General features: G+C 43.2%; 1 protein-coding gene and 1 long non-coding RNA gene across 6 annotated transcripts in view; one reads left to right on the top strand and one right to left on the bottom strand.

The window, feature by feature from the left end:
* DNM2 (dynamin 2) overlaps positions 1-26627 on the bottom strand; it is a 184342-nt gene that overhangs the window by 17625 nt on the left and 140090 nt on the right. For 4 of the 5 annotated variants that reach the window (XM_040346448.1, XM_040346449.1, XM_040346450.1 and 1 more), the window contains 7 exons: positions 24624-24737; positions 18022-18131; positions 14644-14755; positions 13225-13389; positions 9802-10037; positions 9452-9700; positions 5368-6302 (listed from right to left, as the gene is read on the bottom strand). In XM_040346448.1, coding sequence (XP_040202382.1) covers positions 6233-6302; positions 9452-9700; positions 9802-10037; positions 13225-13389; positions 14644-14755; positions 18022-18131; positions 24624-24737 — 1056 coding nt within the window. In that variant the 3' untranslated portion in view covers positions 5368-6232. Of the gene's footprint in view, positions 1-5367; positions 6303-9451; positions 9701-9801; positions 10038-13224; positions 13390-14643; positions 14756-18021; positions 18132-24623; positions 24738-26627 lie in introns of those variants that run through there. The other variant, XM_040346452.1, reaches the window with a different exon arrangement.
* LOC120933311 lies at positions 18517-20464 on the top strand. The gene is made up of 2 exons (XR_005748077.1): positions 18517-18689; positions 19664-20464. It is a non-coding gene; the product is annotated as an uncharacterized LOC120933311 (long non-coding RNA).

Below are 26627 nucleotides of genomic sequence, written 5' to 3'. Positions count from 1 at the left end.
TTCCCCTACTAATACCTATGCTGAGTAACTGGTGCAAGTTGTACACTACATTACCAAAAGTATTGGTACACCTGCCTTTACACGGACATGAACTTTAAAGGCGTCTTAGTCTGTAGGGTTCAGTATTGAGTTGGCCCACCCTTTGCAGCTATAACAGCTTCAACTCTTCTGGGAAGGCTGTCCACAAGGTTTAGGAGTGTGTCTATGGGAATGTTTGAGCATTCTTCCAGAAGTGCATTTGTGAGGTCAGGCACTGATGTTTGACAAGAAGGCCTGGCTTGCAGTCCCCTCTCCAATTCATCCCAAAGGTGTTCTATTGGGTTAAGATCAGGACTCTGTAGGCCAGTCAAGTTCCTTCATCCCAAACTCATTCATGCCATCTGCATTTTTGAAGCATTGAAATGAATGGGCACCGCGGCTATACCGCTGTAGCAGCACTTTGCGGGTGGGTTTTAACCCTTTCTTGGCCACCAGCGGTGGTTAAAAGTGCCCCGCTAGCATCCGAATACCTCCACAAATACGATGGTAAAGCACCACTAAAAATAGCGGCGCTTTACTGCCACCCACACCCCAGGGCCTTAGGCTAGTTACGTTTAAGCTGGAATTCCACTTTCAAGCAAACCCTTCCTTTTAGAAGTACAGAAGCTGCCATTGCTGACCTCCTTTTGAAAATGCCAGATGCCCGGCCATCTCTATATGCAATACTTCACAGACAGGACATTTTTTAAAATTAATAAAAGAAAAACTATCATACGGACAACAAGTACATTTAGATTTGCATGCTTCTTATAGGTCAGAGTAAATGATAAAGCTACTGCTCAACGGCAGCCGGCAATTTCAGGAGAGGTCAGCGATGGCAACACAGGTTTCCATATTAAATTTACCATTTAGTACCAGTCAGCATCTGTTTTAGGCATATGGAACCAGGAGAAGATATATTTATAAAGTGTGTGTATTAAAGGGTTACATAGTGAGGGGTTACAAAAGAATGTTATAAGGGGTAATAGTAGGAGTTCTTATAGGGAGTAACCAGAGGAGTCTCACACAGGGAATAATGGGAGTTCATGGATTGAGCAGGAGGGCTCTGATCTCTAATAGAAAGGAATAGTAGACATTACCAGCATGCTGTATGGAGTAATAGGAAGTGTTGTAAGGACAGGAGGAGTTAGAGAGAAAATATTGTGCAATATGAAATACCAGTTTCCAAATGAGTAGAACAAGTTCAGTAAGACACCCAGAAGTGAAATGACCAGCCACCAGAAGTAGAACTTTCCCTTTATTTTAGTTTATTAATAAGGTACAGAACAGGGGAGGTCATTGTACACAGTTTTTTTCGGTAGTAACAAACCAGCTGCTCCTTAGGGTCTATACAAAGAAGAGTCACACGAGTCTATAATGTATCGTTCAACCTTAAACTGCTCAGAAAACGCACCCATGATTGGAACATCCCCAGAGAATGCTGCCTTGTGTTTTGGCGCAATGGTCTGACTTGTGCATGCACCATAAAGATGGCCTAGCAGTAAGTGTTATGCCATTGTGTCCAATAAAGTTTGATGGCAGACGGACTGCTTGCATAAGGTAACTGCTCCTTGCTGTCTATGTACTAAGTGGACCTAAGCTATTAAACTGTCCAAAGCTGCTTTTGTTTTTCCAGGTTCCCCCGTTCCCTGCATACATTTTCTGAAGTCCTTACATGTTTAGAACACTGGTATGCCAGCAGCATCCCCACTCTGCATTGTGGGGCGCAAGAAAGAGGGCTTGCAGGGGTCCCCAAGAAACATTTGATTTCCCGCTGCAGAGGTGATCATTCTCTTATAATTATCCTTGGGCTTTAAATAATTTAACCATTCCCTTGAAAGTGAATTATAAGTGCACTTATTTTTAAGGTGCCAACAGACACACAGGTTAAGTTACAACACAAGTTCCCTTTACAGATGTCCATGTGTTTCAGCTCATCAGTGATTGAAGCTCTGCCTGAAAAAAAGCTCTCGTTCCACCCCCTAAAAGAAGTGTACCTGTTGAAAACAAAGCCCATCACTTTTGAATTGCATGGGGGATTCTGCCATTTGCCAAGGAAACTAAATGGCTCCTGCCTCTCGGAACAGTGACAGGTACACTTTAAATTTGATGCATGCGTAAACACGCAGCAGCATGCTCATCACAGAGTACGGGAAACAACTCAACAAACTGCATCTGCTCAGGTTCTCAGAGAACAGGAAGGGTTTTGTAGACTGTGCAAGCTGTACTGTTCTAGTCTTGATTACCATCTTCTAAAAAGAGGACCCGTCATCCTGTCCTTAAACGCTCATTGGTACAAAGTGCTTAGGGGGTTGTAAACTCAGGCAAATTGCTCCACCATGCTCTGCCTTCTGCTGGTCACAAAATGTTTGCTTTATGCAGATGCAGAGACCTTCACAGAGACTTTTCAATGGCCTCTAGAATGGTTGGTGGGAACAGTTATCCAAAGAGGGAACACCTGGGCCTTACACCTAAGACGACCCACTTCCACCACTGTGTGTGCATGGAGTATGCAGTCTGGTGATTTATTAGTAATCAGTGTGGGGGGGGGGGGGGCGTCTTAATAAAACTACTACACCAATTTAGGCACTGAGGACTTCTGGCAGGTATTTTTCTGTATTCACAGGTATAAAACATGGAAAACGTGCATGTATTGCAAAGGCATACTGAATAACCCGGCCTGTTGGCAAGACTTTGAACAGGACATACAAAGTTCAGATGGTATTTAAATCTAGACCTTGTGCATCTAAAGCAGAGATGGTGAACTTTGGCACCCCAGATGTTTTGGAATTACATGTCCTTCAATTACATTGCAGAGTCCATGAGCATCATTGGAAATGTAGTTCCAAAACAGCTGGGGGTGCCAAGGCCCACCATCTAAAGCAAACATTTAATATAAAGCATGTGGATGTGGCGTTGGTTTTATTTTTTCCCAGACACTTCTCTTTAGGTGTTCCTGCCAGAAAGCCAGAGGGGTGGCAAAAAATAAATAAAACAAATCAGACCTTCTGTTTGCCATGCAAGGTCCACTTTAATCACCGATCCTAGATTGGAATGTACATGCCCTAGTTCTTTTGACCCGTACACCTAAATCCCTGAAATATTCTGAATATCAGAAAGGAGAAAAAAATAATAAAGAATTAAAGTAGACATCTACAGAAAATGCCTCAATTTTTCTGTATTATAATGTATACTGGCTGTAGATGTGAAAGTGTTGTAGAACGTTTTCCCACCTTTTCCTGAGATGCTGATTGAACTAGCTGCATCATCGACCACACAGGAGCAGTCCACAGATCTCAAGTGTCCAACTGACAAGTCTTCCAGGTAACAGGAAAAACTCTGCATAGAGAAGGCCTAGCATGTATTTCACAGTTTAGAGGCAAAGGAATGCCATGCTCTGCTACATCATTTTAAAAGTACCTTTTGTTTTCTTGTGATGGAAAGAGAAGGTAAAGCGATTCTAAAGGCAGAAGATTTATTTTCATCTTAATGCCTTAAGATTGAAAAGAAAACCTGTGCACAGCAGCCCCCGTCATACCTACCCAAGCTAGCAATGTTGCACGAGAGCCTCAGCTGTCAGGGGACTCTCCCTCATTGGCGGAAACAGCAACAGGCCCCATTGGCCCCAGCTGCTTTCAAAATCAGTAAACCAATGAGGAGAGAGGGCGAGCCGCAGCTCCGTGTCTGAATGGACACAAAGAGCAGGCAGCTTGGCTCAGATGCCCCCACAGCAAGCCGTTTGCTGTGGGGGCACTCTGGAGGGGCCAGAAGTGCTGGCGTGGGACCCAAGAAGAGGAGGATCTAGGTTGCCCTGTGCAAAACCACTACACAGAGCAGGTATATACACAACATGTTTGTTATATTTAAACGCAAAAAAAGAGACTTTGATATCACTTTAAGCTCGAACAAAAAAACTGACAGTCCAGTAATGCGTGAACAGGGCTTTAAAGAGGAAGTAAACCCTGACAGGTTTTACTACTTCTTTGTTCCCTGCAAAGTTAAAGCATAATGTGCTAGTATGCATCGCATACTAACATTCAGTGACACTTGCCTGCAAACAAAGTCTGTGCTGTCAGCTGCATCCATGTTCACCCCTTTTTCCTTTCCGGCGCCGCGGACTCCAGATCTGTGACTGGCCGGATATGCACGACGTCACTTCACAGCGCATGCGCCGATGCCATCATTAGCACAGTACAAAGTAGATATCTCCTAAACAATGCACGTTTAGGAGATATATACTACACCTTTAGCTAAGCCTCATAATAGGCTTACCTATAGGTACAACTTGAAAATGGAGGTTTACAACCCCTTTAATCTCTGAATTGTTAGAGAGTGTGAAGAGCAAGAAGGTAGACTATAAAGCTCACCTCCAGCAAATGACTGCAATAAAAGTCTTTTGCCCAACATGAAATCAAGTTTTGGTTCGAATTGGGCTTTAATCTTCTATAGGTCTGCTTTAAAGTGGATCTTTCAGGGCAGATGGAAGGTCCACATCCTTACCAGCCTTCTATCGCCAAACTTTTAGAAACATAAGAATACACGCCTTGAGCCCGGCTTCCGGGAGGTGTGGATGATGTCACTGTCCTTTACAGCTTCCTCCTGGTCACTCGAAATCCTACAAAAACGGCTCACATTCTAACAGGATTTCCGGTGCCCACCTATACTCAAAGTCAGAGGTGCCATTACCTGGACCTCCTGGAAGCTGGGACTGAGGTGATTATGTTTATCTTTAGGGGTCATTGCTGACTTGTGTTTGAAGGTGCACATCAACACTTCACCAGACAGTCTTGTTCTAGGTCAGTGAAATTGGGATAAGATGAAAGACCAGGAGTCTGCATCCTCAAAAACAGGTCAACAACCATAAGTCCACACTAAGGAGGATCGAGTGATGCCAACAATTTGCAGCAGCCGCAGCCATTTTGGTGTGGATATCTTGCCATCGAAGTCTGAGATGTAAAAAGCCAACATGTTATTTAACTTGCCAGCAATCATACAAAATAGAATTATCAGCTTTGGGTGGAGTTGACCTTTAATTCCACTACCACCGATACCCCCTCCTGATTCTAGTACAGCTTGCCAGTGCTACCTATTCCAGTAGATCCTTTAGCAGATTTGCGCAGTTTGTCTGGACTTTTGCAATGCATACTTTGGTTGTTCCAAATCATGTTGGTTTTCTCCCATTCACACAATCTCACAGTCCTCTACCCCATCCATAAGCATAAAAGGCACTGATTTGAAGAGATTCAAAACTAATTTGGTAGGAGAAAAAAAAATCTCACAGGATATAGGTTTTTATAGACTGTTAAATATATATGAAAATTAATGCAAATTTTATCTCGAAGGTCCAAAAACTGTACATAAATTTAATTAGGACAAGTCAGTTCCACATGTGGAATATGCAGAAAAGGCTTAAATACTCCAACGGTTAAATAGAGGGGGCCAGGAATCCAGCACAGACTGGTAGTCTGTATATAACACACGCTTGATGTCACGTTACCATATATTCCATTATACAAGGTTTTTTTCCAACCCGACAGAATTAAACCCAGTATTTCTTCTTGTCTGCTATAATTCGGACCAAAAGCCACTGCGATAGAAATAGACTTTTGCACTCAGTTAATCCACAACACCAAGTAAATTTGCGCTCTCATTGGCTGCAGTGGAAAGAGGGCAGCCATTTTGCATTGGAGGGTCTTCAGGGATATTAGGCTCATTTAGCAGCCATTTTGCATATATATTAGGCAGGTGGCCATGCTGAGGGAAACAACGAGGTTTACAGCTTTAGAGCAAAAGATCAGCTTACTATGCTTATCAGGAAAGGTGTCAGCCATTTAAAAATTGTTGGTACAGAGAGGAGTTTAGCAATTATTCTACATTTTTTTTTAAGAGAAGGTGACAACCATTTTTGGAAATCTGCCAGGGAACAGCTTGATGGAACAGAAATAGTCTCTTCCTTTCTCTCACTTTAGGTTCCAGCTCAGAAATATACTCAGGCAAAAGGCTTACATGCACCATTAAGAGTTTGATCAATCTAATGGATTTCATGAGATGGAGAAAGTCTATTTCTATGGGACTGGTCAACAAAAACACGGACAGATTACACGGCTGGGCGGGCACGACGTCTTTGATAACGGAGACGGACGCCCAGCTTATAATCCCTCTTTCCGACAAAGTCTTTATGTCTCGCTTACGCCCCAGGAGCCCGTCCCGATGCTTAGTCTAGTAAGGAGGGCTCTGCAGGTCGGATTATGGTGGGCCGGTTTGGGGCGGCGGGTGGTCTCCGGCTGCAAAAAGGGCGAGAGAAACAATGGTTTTAAAAAAAGGAATTGACATGGAGTTATGAGTGGGAGCCACATATTTAAACAAAAAAAAAAAAAGTCCAACTGCAGCAGTGTCAATGCTTCCAAGAGCCATAAGCAGTGTTATTTATCATGCTCATTCATGTTAGCACTTTTTCTATTAGTTATAATCAGTACAGCTTCTATTTGAATGTTAGATTACAATATAACAGATTTCTCATGCAGCCCTTTGTAATACTGCTAGCTCTGCAGATATATTACAAAAACAGGGAACCTCATGCAGAAGTCAAAAATAACTGCCTGGCTTGTTTGTCCACAGCCAATTGGACTAAAGTGTTCAGATTCCACTGACAATAGGAATATGAATGTCTGAGTCCGATTGGTGACTGGGACCAACATCGAGAACTTATCTAAGAAAACTGAGATCAAGTGCATCTCTGAAGATGGAGGATCTGCACAACATAAGCCCGTTATGCAATCTATAAAATATGAGTATAAAAAAACCACAGAGCAACCATACACCATTTTATTAGTGCAGGTTACAAAATGAAAGCAAAGCTCTGTCTGGTCCTTACATGCAATACAGGCACTCCCTTTCATGTCATCACATCTGGGGGTCCATTTTGGAGCAGCCATTTTGTTTATTTGGACAAGTCCACCTAAATATTTTGTTTGTTTTGGGGGAAGATGACAGTGGCAACTGGTAAAGTCTTAGGGCTCTTTCACACAGGGCAGACCGTTTTCGGGCTCCACTTTGCTCAGCGGGGGATTGCACACTGTGCAGGGACCGACCTATCAGAGCGGCACTCTCCCCTATAAGGGAATCGGATGACGGCGGACCGTAGAGTCTGTTGTCACCCGATCTGATCGACGGATGTTAAATAGGATTTTCCTCCATCACACTTTGGCGATTAGAGCCGGTTCGGATGTCAGCGGGAATGTCACCGCTGACATCCGTGGCTCCATAGAGGAGCACGGAGCGCCCGTTCAGGTCAGCCTAAAAAACTGGCAGGTGGACCGTGTGAAAGAGCCCTTACAGTTTAACTTCTTTAAAAAGAAACCACAGTTTGAACTGAAAAGCTTGTCCCCTGCCAGCATGCTGAAAACATTGACCCTTGCTCTCCATGTGAAAGCAACGGTCTCTTTCTAGAGGTGACATGCCTCCCGTTGAGTCACAGTTCGCTAATCATTATGGAGCATGAATTTTGCCGAGGGCAGAGGCACAGATCTTAGGTTGGCCACACACAATTTTCCTGTAGATTTATCAAAACCACATAATATGAGGTCAAACCTAAACACTTTAAATTTGTATGCAAACAGGCAGGCCCCAAACACTACAAAGGTGAAACTAAAGGAAATTGAAGAACATTGTATAATGAATGGCCAGCTTTACTTTGCGGGGGGGGGGTTGCTATCCTTAGAGATCACACTGCTTTTATACAGAGAGCAAGGGTCATTCTCTGCCAGTATACTTGCAGGGGTTAGACTGTTCTAGTCAGGATGATTTTTAAAGTAAATTAAATGAAATGAAAGACTATACCCACCATTGAAAGCTCAACTGAGGTTTTATCACTGCCAAGATAAGCTCAGACTACCAGAGTCTGTTGTCAGGCCTCTTAAAGCAACTCATTCTCAAAGCATACAGAACAACGCACGTTTACTTAAGCAGCTCAACTTGCCCTGCTAGCCCCCCCTCCGAGCAGTCACTGGGCAACTTAACTTGCCCTGCTCCCCTCTCCGGGCAGACACTTGGTAACCCAGCTTACCCTGCTCTATTCTCCCAGCAGTGACTTTGCCCTGCTCCTCCCTTCCCAGTAGTAGCTCAGCTCCCCCTTTCTGAGCAGTGCCTCTGCAGCTTAGCTCCCCCACTGCCAGCAATGACTCTGCAGCTAAGCTCGCTCTCCTGCCAGCAGTAGGTTAGTAGCTTAGCTCGCCATCAGTGACTCAATAAGCTTACCTCCCCCTGCTCTCCTTCCCTGCAGAGACTTAAAAGGTTAACAGTCTACCAATTTATACACAGAGCAGGAGCTTTGGGAATGGGTAGAGCAGAGTGCTCTTACAAACTTTAAGAATTGCTCCAAAGTGCCTTCAGCTACAGAGGTCAATACTACTGCTTCTTAAAGTGGAAGTTTATTCAAAACTGAATGCTTAACCTACTCTGCCACATTCTAAACCTGATCTATCTAGCCTTGTAAAGAAAAAAAGAAAAGTCCCCTTACCTGTTCTGCAGCCACTACAGTCCCATCTCCAGCAGCTGATGCTGTGTGAAGGACAAAGCCGACAATGGCTGTGAAATACCTGGGAAGTGACATCACCCATAGAGTTAAAATGGGGCTCCCGTTGTCAGCTGTCTCTCCTGAACACTCCCACACATGCCTCTGACAGCTCAGCCTGGGACTGGAGCGACTGCAGGACAGGCAAGTACAGCTTTTTTCTTTTTCTTTATAGGGCTAACTCGATTAGGCTTAGAATGTGGCAGAGGGCAGGTTTTTGAGTTGGTTAGGTTTTGACTAAAATTCCAATTTAACAATATGTATTTGCATGTCCATAGAAAGGCAACTGTTTTACTGACCGCAAACTCCATTTCTATTATTTTAAAATGGAAAATGAAGACTGTATTTTTCTATTAAAAATGACAAAGCAACTTAAAATGATCTACAAGTTCCTGCTACAGCATACATTGCCCCTCTACCCCAGCCCCTACATATTTCTACTGGCCCATTCCAACGAAGGGCTGCCTAAACAGCCAATAGGAATGTGTTTAAGGAAAGGTTGTCAAGCTCTTACTATCTGTGTTTCCGTGCTTTTCCTAATGAGAACAGCCCAGCATTCAGGTTGCAGAGAAGAAGCTTGGCAAATATTCTAAGGCTTCTAGGGTGCAAAGAAACCGTCAAACAAAGCTTAACAGCTTCAATTCTTGTCACTATTCCTGCCCTGCCACACGGCAAGCAATTAAATGTATTGGGTTAGGTGTCCCATTACATTGCAGTGACGGAAAGATATTCTCTTGTGCAGATCATTCATCTACAGACACACATAGCCATCAAGTATGACCATAATTAATGTAGTAATTTATCATGTTCATCATGCACCGATAGTCCGCTGAGCAACATGCATTAGATCACGGTCCTTACCTGGGCACACCGGGCGGTACACCTGGTGGGATACGAGCAGGTCGGGATGGGATCTGTGGAGGTGCAGAAAAAGGGTCATTGTTAGCAGCAGGGAATGGCCCTGTTGATCCAGGGCGAGATGGGATTGGAGGGTAAGCAGAACCTCCTACTGGCACAGGTATGAGAGGGGGGCCTGGTGTGGGGCCACGGACAGCAGGGGGACGGCTGGGGGGCATGATGTTGGAAACTGGCCTCCTCTGTACATTCGGGCTGAAAACAAAAACGAAAATGTATTTAGAGAGAGACATTTATTCCTGATGAAATTGAAAAACGATTTGTACATAAATGACACATGACAGTACTGTACCAACCTATGGCCACTGTTGGAATTCTGCAGCCAGGTGTCATCCACTGGAGGAGGGACCGGTGTGGTGATGGTGCTAGTGGTAATATCCCCAATAATGTTCAGAGCCTCCTTAAGTGCATGATACATCCTGAGCATATCATCTCGCCTCTGAGCCTGGTCCGCCGACTCCTCCATCAAACTGTTCTGGTCAGTGGATGAGTAGAGATATGCCAGTAGCTCCGAGTGAATGAACTCCTTCGCCTATAGGAAAGAAAGTGGAAATCTTAAGCCGCACTTGGGATTCACACACCTAACTGCCTAGCCAAATAGAGGGCTTCACTTTTTCCTGGTTAAGCTTCGGAGATTATTGTATCGTTGGTCTGTTCAATGAGCAATAAGTCTACATTTCGATTATGCTGTCAAAACTTCCAATATGGCTGGTTGGAGCCAAATAGGAAGCTGTAGAGTAGAACTACAAAATAACGTTTTAAGTGAAAGCCATTTTACCACCTGCCAAAGGACTTGAAATTTTACAAGTCCAAAAATTACACAGCTCTGCAAAACAGCACAGCCATGCTGTTGAACCAGCGTCTCCTCTGCAGTAAAGCAATGCAGCTTGGTCCCCTTTCTACTCCCAGCCTGTGACTGGACAATGAAAGAGCAGCAGCAAACTGATGAGGTCATCTTTCTCCTGTCAACAGGTTCCTTGTCAGTAAATATATTCATATTCAGAGTTGCACCAATATTAAAACTAAATGTTCCAAACACCAGTAAAAATCCAAACATTGAACAAAAGGTTCTTTAGCAGTATCCGCACCATCCACCACATTGTAGTGCATGATCCTTCAATTATCACCTCCACCATAAACAGTCGATCTTCCCATAGGGGTGCAACGGATCAAAAATCTCACGGATCGGATCGATAAAAAAAAAAAAAAAAAAAAGAAAAAAAGACTAATCTTGTTACACCCACCGGAGTTTTTGATTTCACAGTTATTTTCAACACAAAACGGAGCTTATGTGCTTAAATACAGTATATGTAAATCTGACGGACGGTTTACATGTTAAATTTTAAAGGCCGCAGAAAACCTGTTGACCTTACATGCTTGCTAATGTGAAAGAACAGCTCTGATTTTCACATTTAACTAAATGTGAAAATCAGAGGTGTTCTGTCACATTAGCAAGCATGTAAGGTTTGCTGCTGCTTTTAAAATTTAACATGTAAACAGTCCGTTGGATTTCCAAATCCTGTATTTAAGCATATAAGCTCCTGTTGTGTTGAAAATAACTGTGAAATCGAAAACTCTGTTGGGTGTAACAAGATGTCCGCTTGCCCCCAAATAACTATCATTACTGTGCAGGGGGGTGGAGCAAGATGGCAGCGACGAAACGTCACTTCCTGACGAGACAGCCGCCGCCGGGTGTACCAAGATGGCCACCGCTCCGGAGCTAGGCCGAAGCCAGGGACTTTCCTATGGCCGAGGAGCACTCCGCGGATCGCGTGGTGTGCCGATCCGAACAGGGTGACCCGTTCGGATCACGGATCGGTGACGATCCGTTGCATCACTATTCCCTATGGGTTTCGTCTTGACCAAGGCAGAGCAACGTCACTATGTACCGCAAGTTGCAAAAGGACAGGTTGCTGCTTTTCCACCATCCAGCATGTTTGTTTTTAGTGTCAATATACATTTCTGTATTACTTTATATGCTCTGAATTAAGTTAAGGATTGAATGCTATGTGAGCCTTTTGTATTTTGAGTATATCCTTCAATAACGCCACCCAGATGGTGGGTCCATATATTCAGGTTCCTAAACGGATAAAGGTCCTGGCTGGGTTTAGAGCCACAAGTGTCATTGACCTTCCGTGATAGGTCTGTTGATGCTGGTAAGCGACCACTGTTTATGGTGGAGGTCATAGTTGAAGTATCACAGAGAATATAAAGTATTGCACTTACCGTATATCAAAGGAAATGTATATTTGTGCTAAAAACAAACATGCTGACTGGCCGAACAGCAGCAACCTGTCCTTCCAGGACTCGAGGTACGCAGTGACGTCAGCACATTAGTCAAGACAAAACGCGTATGGAAGATGGACTGTTTATGGTGGGGGTGATAATTGAATTATCACACACACTACAAAGTGGTGGATGGTGCAGATACCGCTAAAGAAACTTTTTCACCATGTTTTGACTTTATTTTCTCACTGTTTTTTGAACATTTAGTTCCCAATATTAATCCTAATATTAGCACAACTCTGTATATGGCTACATGACTTGGGACTGTGCTATATATAACAGAAGAGTTGCTGCCTTTTGAGGTTTCATTTAATTTAGCACAGATTCTACCTTGCTTGTCAGTACATGTGCATGCAGCAGAGCCTGACCGAGTACTGGTGGTTATGATTGAAGTTTTAAACAAATAATTCTAAATTACACAGATATTACCATCTGTTCCATACATTTACAACCCTTTATCTTACAAGGAATGTAATGTGTATGGAAACTGTTCTGTTGCCATGCTACAAAATAAAGGGCTAAAAAAGGCACACTGCAAAAAAATAAGGGTCATACACACTTTAACATTTGGGAACACACGTACGCCATCATACATGACAAACCAATGTAATATAGCAATAGCACACTGCTGGCCCACATTACTGCACATTGCCTTTATGCAACTTTTCTGTGATATTTGCATTTTTGAATGCTAGTCAACTATGTGACCAGTTTTTGCTACATACAGGATTTTATTCCCAAGCTACTGAGAAATAAAATCTCTCATTGGCAGTCACATCATTTGCAGCAGTCTTCTTCAACTTTGTTGTAGAAGTAGCGACAGGCAAGAGGTTAGGTTGCTTACGAGTATAAAAATTATTCTGTTTAGTGCCGTTAAAATGGATCAGTATGCACACATTTAAGACCCCATTCACACTTGTGCGACCCCAAAATCTCACCCCATATTTCCCAATGAGTATCGTTTATTTTTGTGCAGCGACTTTAAAGTAGTTCCTAAACTACTTTGGTCCAACTTTCATGCAACTTGAGAGCATCAATGTAAACCCTCAAAGGTCACATAAAAGTCACACTTGCATGATATACATGCGACTTGTGAAAAGAATGGCCGCAATTAAAAAAAAAAAAAAAAACACCAATACTCGGGTGATGTCACAAAAAGCCGGTGCCAGCCAGTGACATCATTGAGTGTGCCCGCCTCTTAGTTAAGAGCGGTCAAACAGCGTATCGTGCAGATAGCGGGAATTTTTGCCGGCACCAGGTTTTTTTTCTGCTTCCAAATTCTGATAAGCCCCTTGCCCGCAGACCCCCACAACCACCGACCTTGTAATTGTAATTCCCAGCACACCCAGGCGGTGCTTTTTTTTGTAAAGCTTCTGAAACATACAAGATAACGACCCCCATTCTATTCAGCGTAGCACGCATTGTCCGCTTACATTATTGATCATGAGGTGCATTATGGTCTTTGGCATGAGGTCACGAATGGACTTGTTTATGATTCCCATGTAGGAGTCCACCAAATTTCTAATGGTCTCCACTTGTCTCTCCAGCTGGGGATCCATGGAGAAGGTGTTCTCTTGCATGTCCTCTTCATTTTCTGTCTAAAAGGTGTAAGAAAGGATTTCATTATCAGACCTAACCTGTGCGAAAACCTATTAATTTCTTAGAATATGTCCAACTTGCTTATTAAAAAAACAAAAAAAAACAAATGTGGCAGTGCTACTCATAGAAACCAGATTTAAATGCATTTTTTCCCCCCAAAACAGCAATGAATGTAGGCACTCCAATAGCAGCAATAAGCACACATTTTCCTTTGCTAGAGATCTTAAAAGCAGACACCAAAATATGTAACATTGGTTAGCCCACTGTAGACACTCGAACATATTTTTCCTAGAGTGAACCTTTTACAAACCTGAGAAAAATAGGAATACAGGCAGAAAAAAAAAAGCATAAACTGAGGTTGGCTTCAGTGAAAACCAGAAATGATCTTAGCCAAGATATAAGCAGCTGAAGTTATATTCGGATCTTGACTGCTGCTACTTGGTCCCATTTCTTAATTTATTAGCAAGCCTGCCCATCACAATAAAATGATAACCTGGAGAGATTGCCACTTAAAATGGTTATAAATACTTACCAGACTCATATCAATTCAGCTCTGTGCCTAGCTACAGGTCTTCTCCCCCCTATTCCTGCATTCACAGGCTGCAAAGATAGCAGCGGGAGCAAAAGGTTTCTGCTGCCATCAAATTTTTGGCCCCACCCCTTTTCCCAAATCAAAGAGGGAAATAGGTGGAGGCAGAGCAACATTGTGTTTATCTACGGTCGCAGACAGCCTGGTTCGGGAGTCCGCCTGCACATGTGCCACCATAGCAAACAGCTTTCTATGGTGGCACTTGCAGAAGAGGAGGAATGAGGCCTCTGTGATCAATATTGTTGCGCAAAGCAGGCAAGTATAAACAGCTTTATTTTAATGAAAATTTTTTCGACTTCAGAATATAGTGGCACAGCAGGAAGGATTCTCCTATCCCCTCGCATGTGTGGATGGGAAAAAAAATGTTCATTTGTTTAAAAGATTTAAAAAAAATAACCAAGGCAACTGGGGATTTTTGCCTTCCTCTGGATCAACTGTGGGTATGGAGTTGGGTGTATGGGATTGTACTATGTTTTTTTTTTTTTTTTGTGGTTGGACTGGATGGACTTGTGTCTTTTTTCAACCTGACTAACTATGCAACTATTGCCAGTCTTACCGTCTGACGTTTGTGTTACTCACTTGTCTACACTAGACTGCAGCTTCTGAAACCACCTACATATTGAATGTTTCATCATGTTGTACCGCATAACAAGTGCATTATTACCTGGTCTTTTTCAGGATACACTCCTGCTCGAAGAAATGAGGCTTTCCAGCTATCTACGTCCTCTTGAGAGTCACAGGCAAGTTCTATTTGACGTAGATCCTTATACACATTCCTACAATGACAATACAAAATACATCTTGGATCAGGCCAGCAGCGTGGTTCACACAAACAAGTCAGTCTTGCGTGTTAAAGAATGCAAGTATACCTTTTTGGATGTTGAGGTTTATTAAATAAATGGTGCTATACTATGCAGAGTAGTAGGGCAGGTAGCAATTTTACAGAAATAGGATTATCTATACAAAAGGAGAAAAATTCACTTTTCAGTTCGCCAGTCCAGTTTTCTATATCATGGGCACGAGATAAAACAATATCTGGCTTCAGGGTTGGACTTGCCAAAGCAAAGGATGACTTCAAAAGTAGTCTCCAAATGCCCATCAACTGAATCAAAGGAGGGTATGCCCTAGTAGATTGACTATTTAGCGCAAGAGGTGCCAGGTCCACCGTTGGAACAGTCCATTTATTTTTGAGCTCCTCTTCCATAGGGAACAAGGCTGTAAATATGTCAGGAGTAAAAAAAGACTGAGTTAGGGAAATCATAAAACCCAATTAACTAGATCAAGAATAGGGCAAGGCTTTCTAGGTATTGCCATCTTTTTTGTGCCTGATGGAATATATGGAGAATGAACAGCACTAGGCGTATCTAGCCAAAGACAAGTATCACTCAATGAGTCTACAGTAGCAAGTCTGCGGCAAGAAGCTAAAGAATACCACAAAACTACAGTGGTGAAAATCTTCAGCAGCCTCCGCTAAAATATTGGCATCCTCATCTTCTGCAAATGAGCCAGGTAATGCATGACTATAATCAGGGGTAGGGGAGGCAGAACGTGTTTTGGCTGTTTGGCATCCCGTTTCCAGACGTGGCAATAGCCTCTGGGAGTAAAACGGACATGTGGCAAAATGTTTCTTTTGGCAGACAGGTTGCACGATTGTGAGGGAGCCGGATTCATTGGGATAATGGAGTGGAGGCAGTGACTGGAACAAAGGAACAGCCATCAGCCTGAAAGGCGCTTCCTAAGGACCTAAAGCGGAACGTTCGATACTTGTCCCATGGGCTCTTGCTCCCAAGTGCCTGTAATCTGCCATTGCCAAGTGAGGATCTTTCCCCCTGCAGGGTACTCACAGAATGGATACAAACTAAGGGGTTTCAGCATTTTCGGTACAAAGGAAATGCAATAACCCAGGCTCTGACTGAGTTCCTGTGTCTGAGGTTTTAGGTGAGAGAGCAAACCGACCTTGAGAACATCACTACCTAAGAGAGGAACTTCCAGAGGTGGGTTAAAAAAAAAAAAAAAAGCTGAATTGAAAAAGATATACTATAAATACGTTTATCTATGAGGCTGAACAAAGCTAGACAATAATGGGGGGGGGGGGGGGGGGGGGTGAAAGATGACATAAAAAGTGTACATTACCCTATAACCTGCACCTTCAAAACCACTTGTGTACCTAATCATTGTGATGTGTCTTGTAGGATAAAAGAATATAATGTATTGTGTAAAACAAATTCAACGATTGACCCCACAAGGCATTTATAGCCATAAACCGGTGTGTAAGTAATAGGGGAACCCTGTCTTAGCTTGCCCACATGGCTGTCACATCCAGGGCCCAGGCTTCACCCGTCACATTGGGCATAACCTCTAGATCGTCTTCAGGGTCTGGGTGCCATAGGAATGGACCACAGCCCTGGACGCGTATAGAACCCTGCAGCCAACTACACTACAGGGGAGCGCTGAATACAGGATCCAATGCTCAAAGCAAGAACAAATTACTCTGTCCTGTACTGGAGGATTAAACGTAAAAGGCTAGAATCATTGTCAGCTTTAAATGGTCATCTGTCTCGATTTTAGATTTTTTTTCATCAACATCCTGTCTAGTAAACATGCTATTATGACCAGGAAATCTCCAAGATAGAGCGCCATACAAAAGTATAGCCTGATAAAGACTCTAATCTCTACCCAAAACACATTTTTTTGGGCTGGACATACACCAAGCAGATGCCAACATATCTAATTAACCACTTAAAGACCTCAGGTGTTTTTCAGATTTGGTGTTTGCAAGACCAAAACATTTTTTTCTGCTAGAAAATTACTTAAAACCCCCAAACATTATATATTTTTTTTTTCTAACACCCTAGAGAATAAAATGGCGGTCATTGCAATACTTTTTGTCACACCGTATTTGCGCAGCAGTCTTACAAGCGCACTTTTTTTGGAAAAAATTAACTTTTTTGAATTAAAAAATAAGACAACAATAAATTTGGCCCAATTTTTTTATATATTGTGAAAGATAATGTTACGCCGAGTAAAATGATACCCAACATGTCACGCTTTAAAATTGCGCCCGCTCGTGGCATGGCGTCAAACTTTTACCCTTAAAAATCTAGATAGGCGACGTTTAAAAAATTCTATAAGTTGCATTTTTTGAGCTACAGAGTAGCTCTAGGGCTATAATTATTGCTCTCGCTCTAACGATCGCGGCGATACCTCACTTGTGTGATTTGAACACCGTTTTCATATGCGGGCGCTACTCGCGTATGCGTTCGCTTCTGCGCGCGAGCTCGTCAGGACGGGGCGCTTTAAAAAAAATTTTTTTTTGTTTTCTTATTTAATTTTATTGATTTTATTATTTTTTACACTAAAATATAAAAAAAAATGTAAACATCCATTGTAATAGAAAAAAGCATGACAGGTCCTCTTAAATATGAGATCTGGGGTCAAAAAGACCTCAGATCTCATATTTAGGCTTAAATGCAAAAAAAAAAAAAAAAAAAAGGAAAATTTGTCATTTAAAAAAATGACAGAAAAAAAATTGTCTCTTTAAGAGGCTGGGCGGGACTGACGTTTTGACGTCACTTCCGCCCAGCAGAGCTATGAGGACGGGTGGGGGCCATCTTGCCCTCACTCAAATCCTCACTCTCCAGGCGGCAGCATCGGATCTCCTCCGCCGCTACCGACGGCTCCGGTAAGCGGCGGAGGGCACGGAAAAGCGGCGGGAGGGGGGGGGGCCCTCTCCCGCCACCGATAACGGCGATCTCGCGGCGAATCCGCCGCGGAGACCGCCGTTATCGTTTACATGGCCGCCAGCTGAAAACATGGATATCTCAGTTGTGGCAGCAGCTGCTGCCGTTACTGAGATATCCATGTTTAAAAAGAGGACGTATATATACAGTGGGGGGTCCGTAAGTGGTTAAGTAATTAATACAGAATGTATAAAAGAAAGTTTGACTTTATAACCAAACCTGCATTTAAATAGGACATATCAATACCCAGCAAGATATACATCTGTAACAGTCCGCTTACACACGGCCCCCTGGACGCTCACCTTGATTCTGTGTTAAAAATGCCAAAGATGTGCTTGTTGGACATGAACCCTTTCTCTACATCTCGGATCTTCAGGTTGTCCAGAGGCAGCATGTATTTCTTCTCTTTCTCCTGCAGGGGCAGAGGAGAGTTCATCAACGTGTGACCAAAGTACAAGTTATCAGCCACAGGTACCACTTTCTGTTAGCTATTAAATCTTGAAAATGAAGCAAAAAGTGGGCTATACAATTTATTAGTAATTTTATTTTTAACAACATAATAGTTACCGACAACGTGTAAGCAAAGAGACTTTAATATACAGTCTAAAAAACAGATTTTTATATACTCTTATTAAAACTTCTGTCTGCCATCATGGCACTTGGGCGCAGTAACTACGAGCAGCTGGGAGAGAAAACAGTTAATGGAAGGCAGCTTATGTTACTGCTAGCGATGCAACATCTGGAACAGTTTAAGTGTCTGGGAGGACTTTTGGCTGAGGCCTATGCTGCTTCCACATGGAGGCTGCTGGATACAGAGCCCCCCAGCCTCTTAACCCCTCCTCTCTCACTTCCTGTAGAGCCACAAATGTGCTCCAAAGGCTGCAAGCATTTCAATGCCACGTCACAGGAGCCTGGATATCCCTGGGCTTGCTCTGCAGCATCCACTTCTGCAGCGATATAGGGAAGACTGGTAAGAGCCGCAGCTGGGGTTCAGCTTTTTGGGTAGGTAATCTGCTTCCCATCTCCTCCTAGAGGATGAACAGGGATACATAGATAGGGCGGGTGCTGGGGTGAGGCTCTGTATAAAAGTAAAGCGCAAGAACAGCATTGCTTTCTGGTTACCTAATGCATGAGAAACACACCGAGAGAGAAAAGCATTCCATTCAGTTATTTATGGGGAGACAGACTGTATGGATTTAGGATTACTGGTGATAACGTAGTACGATTGGTATGCAGAAAGGGGAATTCAGCCCCATGTTTAAAGTGTGTGGCGCTGTGTCCGCCTTCGCAATTTTTTTTTTTTGTAAATGAGTGCAAGAGATATAGAGCACGTAGTATGGGAACTGGAGTTAGCTGTGCTAAACTTTACTTGCTGCACAGACTAACTGCATTGCAAAAAACTGCATGCTGCCTTTTCTCTATTGCTTCTAGCTACACTCAGAGGACAGCCAACGAATTCTCGTTTAGAGAATCGCAGCCGTTCACATAATCCTATCCTCTACAACTGCTACCTCTAATCTCAGCACTGCAAGCAGCCGTGGCAGTTCTTTGCCGCCAGAATCTGGGGATGCATGCTGACTGACTTTTTTTTCCTTGGGGAACCCCTCTAAAATTAAAAAAAGTTTGAAATAAATCTCTTTATAGTTTAAAGCAGTACTTTAGTCAATTACATCTGTTAAATTATTAAAGTTACAGCTAGCAACACTTTTATTTCAGCTGTCCAATTTACAAAAATCAACTCACTGTATAAAAGAAGAGTTGGATCGGATATAATCTCAATGTTATTTTGTTGATGGGTCAGATCAAAATCTGTGCATGGGCTCACAAGCTAGGATTTTACATAGAGGATAGATCGGAGTTTCACAAAGTCATTGTGAATTGTAGTGTTCCAACAGTTGATACAAAGCCATCACACTTGGCAAAACCCCTCACCTTTCGTTACAGGTTACTCCAAGTCCTGAACACTAGAAGAACTGTTCAAGTCTCTCCAAAGCTGCATGCCCAGCCATAGCAAAACCTGACATTCTTTAAACTTTTTGCAATATCCAACGGTCTAGACTAAAAGTGCGCAGAAACGGTTAGAAGCTACTGGGGTCACTTAAGTAAACCAAATAAAATAAATAAAACCCTGATGTTATAGCATGTGACAGTGGAAGTGTTACTACAAGACATAGCGCCAGTTCTGCTAGTTTACTTTGATCCACGTCTCATAATCCAGCCCCTTTGTTGCATTGCTAACCAGACTGCTTACTAGCTCCACGTCTGCTCTACATCTTATAAATTGGGTGCAGGGAGGATAGTGGCATACAGGGTTAACAAGACCTCGGGGTCAGCCTTAGATGCCAAGGTCACCAAATTGCTAGGGGCGAATTGCTTGGAGAAGTTAGTTTGAAGATTTAACTCCGCTAACAAAGGCGGGCGCACATCTGGCGGTCAGACGGGCACAAAGACACGACTATTCTGCAGTTCTGTGAGGCACAGGAAGTGGCGAGGAATTTTCTTGATCGTCGCCGGCTGGGATTCTGCAATTCAGAGCCTGACCCCGTTCGCCCAGTGTTCAGACTACGTGTTCGTTGGACTGTGATTGAACAGTAGTCTACACACTGGTTAAACTGGGATGGACAACCACCGACATGAAGACACACGGAACCTCAATGGAGAGAACAGGAGACACATGGCAAGCAGATGTGTGTGTGAGTTCATGTTAGAATGCAACTGCCTCAAAATGTGTTCTAAAAAAAAAAACATTCCTATTGTTGCTTTTTTTGTTTTTCAGTCTTTGTGAAAAAAAATATATATATTTTTTTTGTGTAGTTTATGTTCTTTAGGTGTCCGATTCAACGTCAAGGCTGAGGCCACAACTGTTTTTCTACCAGAACTGTTTGCCATCTAAAACACTTCACTAGTCCAAAAACAATATATTTTTAATTTTTTACTAAAGGAATAACAAAATAGGGAAGGCCACAAATGCAATCTGTGTCAGTCACCCCAGTTCTGCATATCAAATGTCCTTTCCTCAATCTGTCATCCTCAAAGTACTCGAGTCACTGTGCCCTCCTTGTGCCACTTTATTTTACTGATCACCATGAGGGTTCACAAGGATAACAAAAGCACCTCATGGCTACCAGGTGTTTAGCCCCAATGCACAAGATCCTGATGGCTTTTGGCACTAGTAACATTTAGGGCAGTATGTGTCCAGGGACAAAATGCCCAGAATGCATCAGCCTGTGTTCCAGGCATTTATCCCTGGGCACATACTGCCCTAAATTGTCCACCCACAGCAACTTTCAGCCTCCGAGTTCTACAGGCTGCCGGCAATGGGGCCGACAGTGCATGCCTAAGCCTTTCACTTGCACCAAAACCCTGCGATCTCGTGCACTGGGGTACCCAGTGTGCATGAGGCCCAAAATGGAGACTCCATAAATGCACAGAACAAAATGGCTGCTGGAGTCATCCTAACTTTACTGCAGCTGCCAGTCAAAATAAGTAAACAGCCTTAAAGTGGTTGTAAACCCTGTTACACCACTTGTGCTTATAATAAGGCTTACCTGTAGGTACTGCAAATATCTCAAACCTGCGCGGTTTACAAAATATTTACTGTATATGCTTGCGCTGCCATCTGCGCATGGGCACTGAGGAATTGTCTCGCTCATGCCGTTTCTTCAGCAGCATGCTGTGATCGTCAGCTCCCACGCACATGCGTGACGTCATTGGCCGGAGCACCGCAAAACACAAAACTCCGGGAGACATTTTGCCGGTCACATCGGTGTGCGGGGCTGCTGCAACTGCTTTGCTCTAAGGTAAGTATTTTATATTGAGCTAGTATGCGATGCATACTAGCTCATTATGCCTTTGTCTTATAAGTTTTTTTTCTCGGGTTTACAACCTTTAAGAGACAAGCAGAGCATCTTTAGAACATTTTCAATTCAAGATAGAATAAGTCCACAAAATGGAACCAGAAGTATGAATAGATTCAATAGGCTCATGGACGTGCATCTTAGCGAAAATATAAAAGATATATACACACACACTTTGAACTGGATGGACTGTTGTCTTTATTCATCCTTAGCCACTATGTAACCATGTGTGGTCAGCCGAGGCACCCATTCAATAAGAAGGTGCTTCCAAGTAGATTTTCCAGGAAGGTTGGCATTTATTAATTAATAAAAAAACACAGGTTAAATAACCATCAACGCGTTTAGTAGCCACTTCATCTGGACAAGGTGTACAGTACACTTTATATTGGTGGGATCTGTGTGCACTTCTTCAGGCTAGAGTGTACAGAGAAAACAGTATACTCTGTGCTAAAGGAATGTATGCAGATCCCACCCATTTAAGTGTACTGTACACCTTGGCCTGATGAAGAGGCCATTAAAGAGCCATGAAACGCGTTGGTGTTTTACTCTTTTTTTTATGATCAATACCAACCTTCCCGAAGAATCCACTTAAAGTGTTTGAACACCCTGTACAACCACTTTCACCTACAGGTAAGCCTAGATTAAGGATTAACTCTAGGTGCTAAAAATATCTCCTAAACCTACATGTTTAGGAGATATTTACAATTCCCTGTACGGCGATGTCTTCTGTGCATGCGCCAATGTATTCGGCGCATGCGCACTGTAGAAGGGCCACACTGTGCAGTTTCTAGCTGGGGGTCATGCCATGACTGGCGGCTCCCACGCCCAATTGACATCATGCGACTCTGGACAGTCACAGAGCCGGAGTCTGCGGCCCCAGATGGAAGAGGGCTGAAGATGGACGCTTCCTGCAACAGGGGACAGCGGTGACATTGCAGGCTTCGGTTTCAGGTAAGCGACACATAATGGGCTACTATGCGATGCATTACATTATGCTTTACCTTTGCAGGGAAACAATGAGGAAGTAAAACCCATCAGGGCTTACTTCCTCTTTAAAAAAAAAAGCACCTTTTCTTTTGACTGGGCTCTTCTGCAGACCACACACTGGTTCCATTTTGGGGTCTTGTTCCGTCTACTATTGCTCATTAGATCTGATCTCAACCTAGCGTGGTGCAAAAAAATTCAGAAAACAGAGGAACATTGCAACCACCCACACTCTACGCAGAGATAGTCATATTCTCCACAAGTGCCAAAATATGTTGCTTAACCCTAGGACAGGCGTCAAGCAACCTAATGAATGTGAGTATATACACAAACACTACACCATTTGACTTACTTTTCCCATACATTGAACTTAATATTACCCTTAGAAGGTTCTCTCTTGTGGCTTTTAACACCCCCCCCCCCTTTTTTTTGGTCTTTCGCCTTGTGTCTGCTCATCTGGAGCACCACTGATTTATCAAATTGTTAAAGTTACTCCAACACAATTTTGAAAACCAAAATCGCTCAATAAAAAAGAAACGACAGAAGTTGGATGTAATTTGCTTGAGTCATTGATGCTCTACAATGAATTTTGGTCCATCATAATCTGTGGATTCACCATTATATGCAAAACATTCAAGGTACACACTGGGAATACATAACCAGGGATTAAAGCTGAACTCCAGGCAAACTGCCAAATACACAGGCAAAATACATAAAAGGGAGCAGTTTTAACCTACCAGCGGATTTTTCGCCCCCCCATTTTTGTCAATCTAGACCTGACATGTACGTAGCTCTGCCACACAGCATAGCCCTTTCTGATGGGACTGGAGACCTGATTTTTCTTTGGTTAGGTAGCATAAAGCATATTTTTACATATTATCCTGTATATACATGTAGCACAGGGCAATAAATTGTATAAATATGCTCCATAAACACTTGTATTATGATCCAGTGGCAGCTGCAGCCTATGTCCAGTTATACTTCCCTGCACTTCAATAACCGGTAGCACACACCCGCTGCATCTCAAGTCACATGGCCCCCCTCATCTAGATATCCAAGTGCCTGCACCCCCAGTCATTTACAAAATGAATGGAGCTGCTTTCAATCTTGGGCAAAGACATTGTGCGCTTACATAGTCCTTTGCCTGAAGTGTGCACCAGAGGACGGCTCCATAGGACCATACAAGCCAAGGAGCCACCCTAGAAACCAGAAAGGTGATTTACTATCAGGGGACCAGGTGAAAATACAGAAAAAGAAGGAACTTACTACATTGAGGGGCTGCAGACAATGTAAGTTTTGGAGGTCAGCTGCTAAAATATTATATATATATATATTTTAAACTATAGTTTAATATCACTTAGGCCCCTTTCAGACGTCCGCTCCGCCTGTCCGTTATTACAAGTCCGTTAACGGACTTGTAATACATCCCTATGGGATCGCGTCCGTTAGCGGATGGAGCATCCGCTAACGTCCGCGTCTGTTGGGATCCGGTTTTCGGACGGAAGAAAACCCTATTTTTCTTCCGTCCGGCGGAACGGAACTGATGCAGACGGACAGACGGTCCGTCTGCATCTGGTTCCCCATAGGGGACAGTGGAGCAGAGACAGGGCGGTCCCTGCACTGTGTGAGGGGACCGCCCTATCCGCCGACAGCTCAGCGGGGATGCCCGCTGAGCCGACGGAGACACACGGAGCGGACCCAGAAACGGTCCGCTCCGTGTGAAAGAGCCCTTAAAGTTGCAGATGGACAGGTCTCGTCCCATGTGAAAGGAGAAGCAGCAGACTGATTTTATCAGACTGTCTTGTTAGCACAGCCGACTGCCGACTGGCTTCTTGCGCTGCTTTTTCCTCTACCAATCTGAGCTCTGTACACGGACTGCAAGAGGCCGTTACAAAGCCAAATTCAGGTATGAACAATGCTTTAAATTAAAAATAAATACAAGGATGTATGAATACATAGCAGCATTATGGTGTGCCTATTTTATCTACCTGGAGTTCAGCTTCAACACATCTTTACAAAATAAGACCAATATACTGCATTTCCCCCACAACGTCCCACTTTACCTCTTCATCTTTATACCAGGATAAGGACTCCGCTGTCAGCACAAACCAATATTCCTTGGAGCCTCCTTTCATGATGCTGATGTTGTTTATGGTCAACCAACCTCTCCTGATCACCTGGAGAAAGAAAGAGGGGGAAATGTACAATATGGGGGTGGGAGATGGGGGAGAAAAAAAAAAAGCGGCAGCCGCAATATTTAATTAATCTAACACTAGAATCAAACCGATGTGCTAGCTTGTGGAAAAGTTTAAATCATTTACCATGATGTCACAGAGGTGCTCAACAGCCACGTCTCATAACCAACACTTCTACAGCCCAACATGCTGCAACCAGCAGTGTGGATGCACACAGAGGATGAGGAGGCCTGCACCACTTTTCTAAAATGTTATCAAGTCTTCATCATTGGTAGGACCAAGTACAGAATCTACATCCTCCACCTTTGTGCATTATATACAGTACTGTGCAAAATGTTTTAGGCAGGTGTGAAACAATGCTGTAAATGAATTTTGTTATCTTACAAAATGGAAAGTAAATTAACAGAAGAGAAATCCAATCAATATTTGGTGTGACCACCCTTTGCCCAATTCTTCTAGGTGCACTTGTGCACAGTTTTTGAAGGAACTTGTCAGGTAGGTCGTTCCAAACATCTTGGAAAAACAGCTACACATCATCTGCCCAGAGGCGATTCAGTTCGCATGTGCCGCGCTATATAAGTTTTTCATTCATTCATTCATCTGTAATGTAGGCTGCCTAAAATCCATCAGGCTCTTCATGTAATCAGACTCGAATATGAGATCAGGGCTCTGTGGGGGCAAAAAACATCAGTTCCAGGACTCCCTGCTCTTCTTTACACTGCAGTAGTAAACTGCAAAAAACAAAAAGGGGGCCCCCCTTCAAAATAATGTCATAATGTGCTAGTATGCATCACGTACCTACCTTCGAACTAAGCCACCCAGCTTTCACTGCTGACAGGGCTTACATCTTCACCCAGTCTTCCTTTTGGGTTCACAAGCTCCGGCCATTTGAATGGCTGAGCTGCAACATCACCACTCCCACACATGCACACGGGAGTCACAGCTGAGGCACAGCTCTCTCAATGGACGACATGCCATCCATTTAGAGCGCAATGTGCATGTGATGTCACTGACTGCTACTCAAGTAAATATCCCCTCAACGGTGCATGTTTAGGAGATATTTAGGGTACCTACAGGTGTAAAATAAAATAAAAATCTGACTTTACTACCGCTTTAATGACATTGGCTGCATGTTTAGTGCTGCTGCAGAATACATTTGGGGCCAATCACATGCCTCCCTGATGGTATGACATGGATAAGTATCTGCCTGTATTTCTCGGCATTGAGGACACCAATGATCCTGGCCAAATCTCCAACCCCATTTGCAGAAACGCAGACACAAACTTGCAAGGAAACTTTACCATGCGTCACTGTTATTCGCCATACAGCATGACAATGACCCCACACAGCCAACGTCATTAACCACTTAAGACCCGGACCTTTAGGCAGGTAAAGGACCAGGCCCCTTTTAGCGATTCGGCACTGCGTCGATTTAACTGACAACTGCGCGGTCGTGTGATGTGGCTCCCAAACAAAATTGGCGTCCTTTTTTTCCCACAAATAGAGCTTTCTTTTGGTGGTATTTGATCACCTCTGCGCTTTTTATTTTTTGCGCTATAAACAAAAATAGAGCGACAATGTTGAAAAAAATTCAATATTTTTTACTTTTTGCTATAATAAATATCCCCCAAAAATATGAAAAACTTTGTTTTCCCCCTCAGTTTAGGCCGATACGAATTCTTCTACCTATTTTTGGTAGTTAAAAAAAAAAAAAAAAATCGCAATAAGCGTTTATCGATTGGTTTGCGCAAAATTTATAGCGTTTGCAAAATAGGGGATAGTTTTATTGCATTTTTATTAAGATTTTTATTTTTTTTTACTACTAATGGTGGCGATCAGCGTTTTTTTTTCGTGACTGCGACATTATGGCGG

Source organism: Rana temporaria, chromosome 3 (assembly GCF_905171775.1).
Source record: "Rana temporaria chromosome 3, aRanTem1.1, whole genome shotgun sequence".
NCBI lineage: Eukaryota > Metazoa > Chordata > Amphibia > Anura > Ranidae > Rana > Rana temporaria.
Note: the sequence above shows the minus strand (reverse complement) of the source record. Positions and strands in the feature narration are given on the sequence as shown.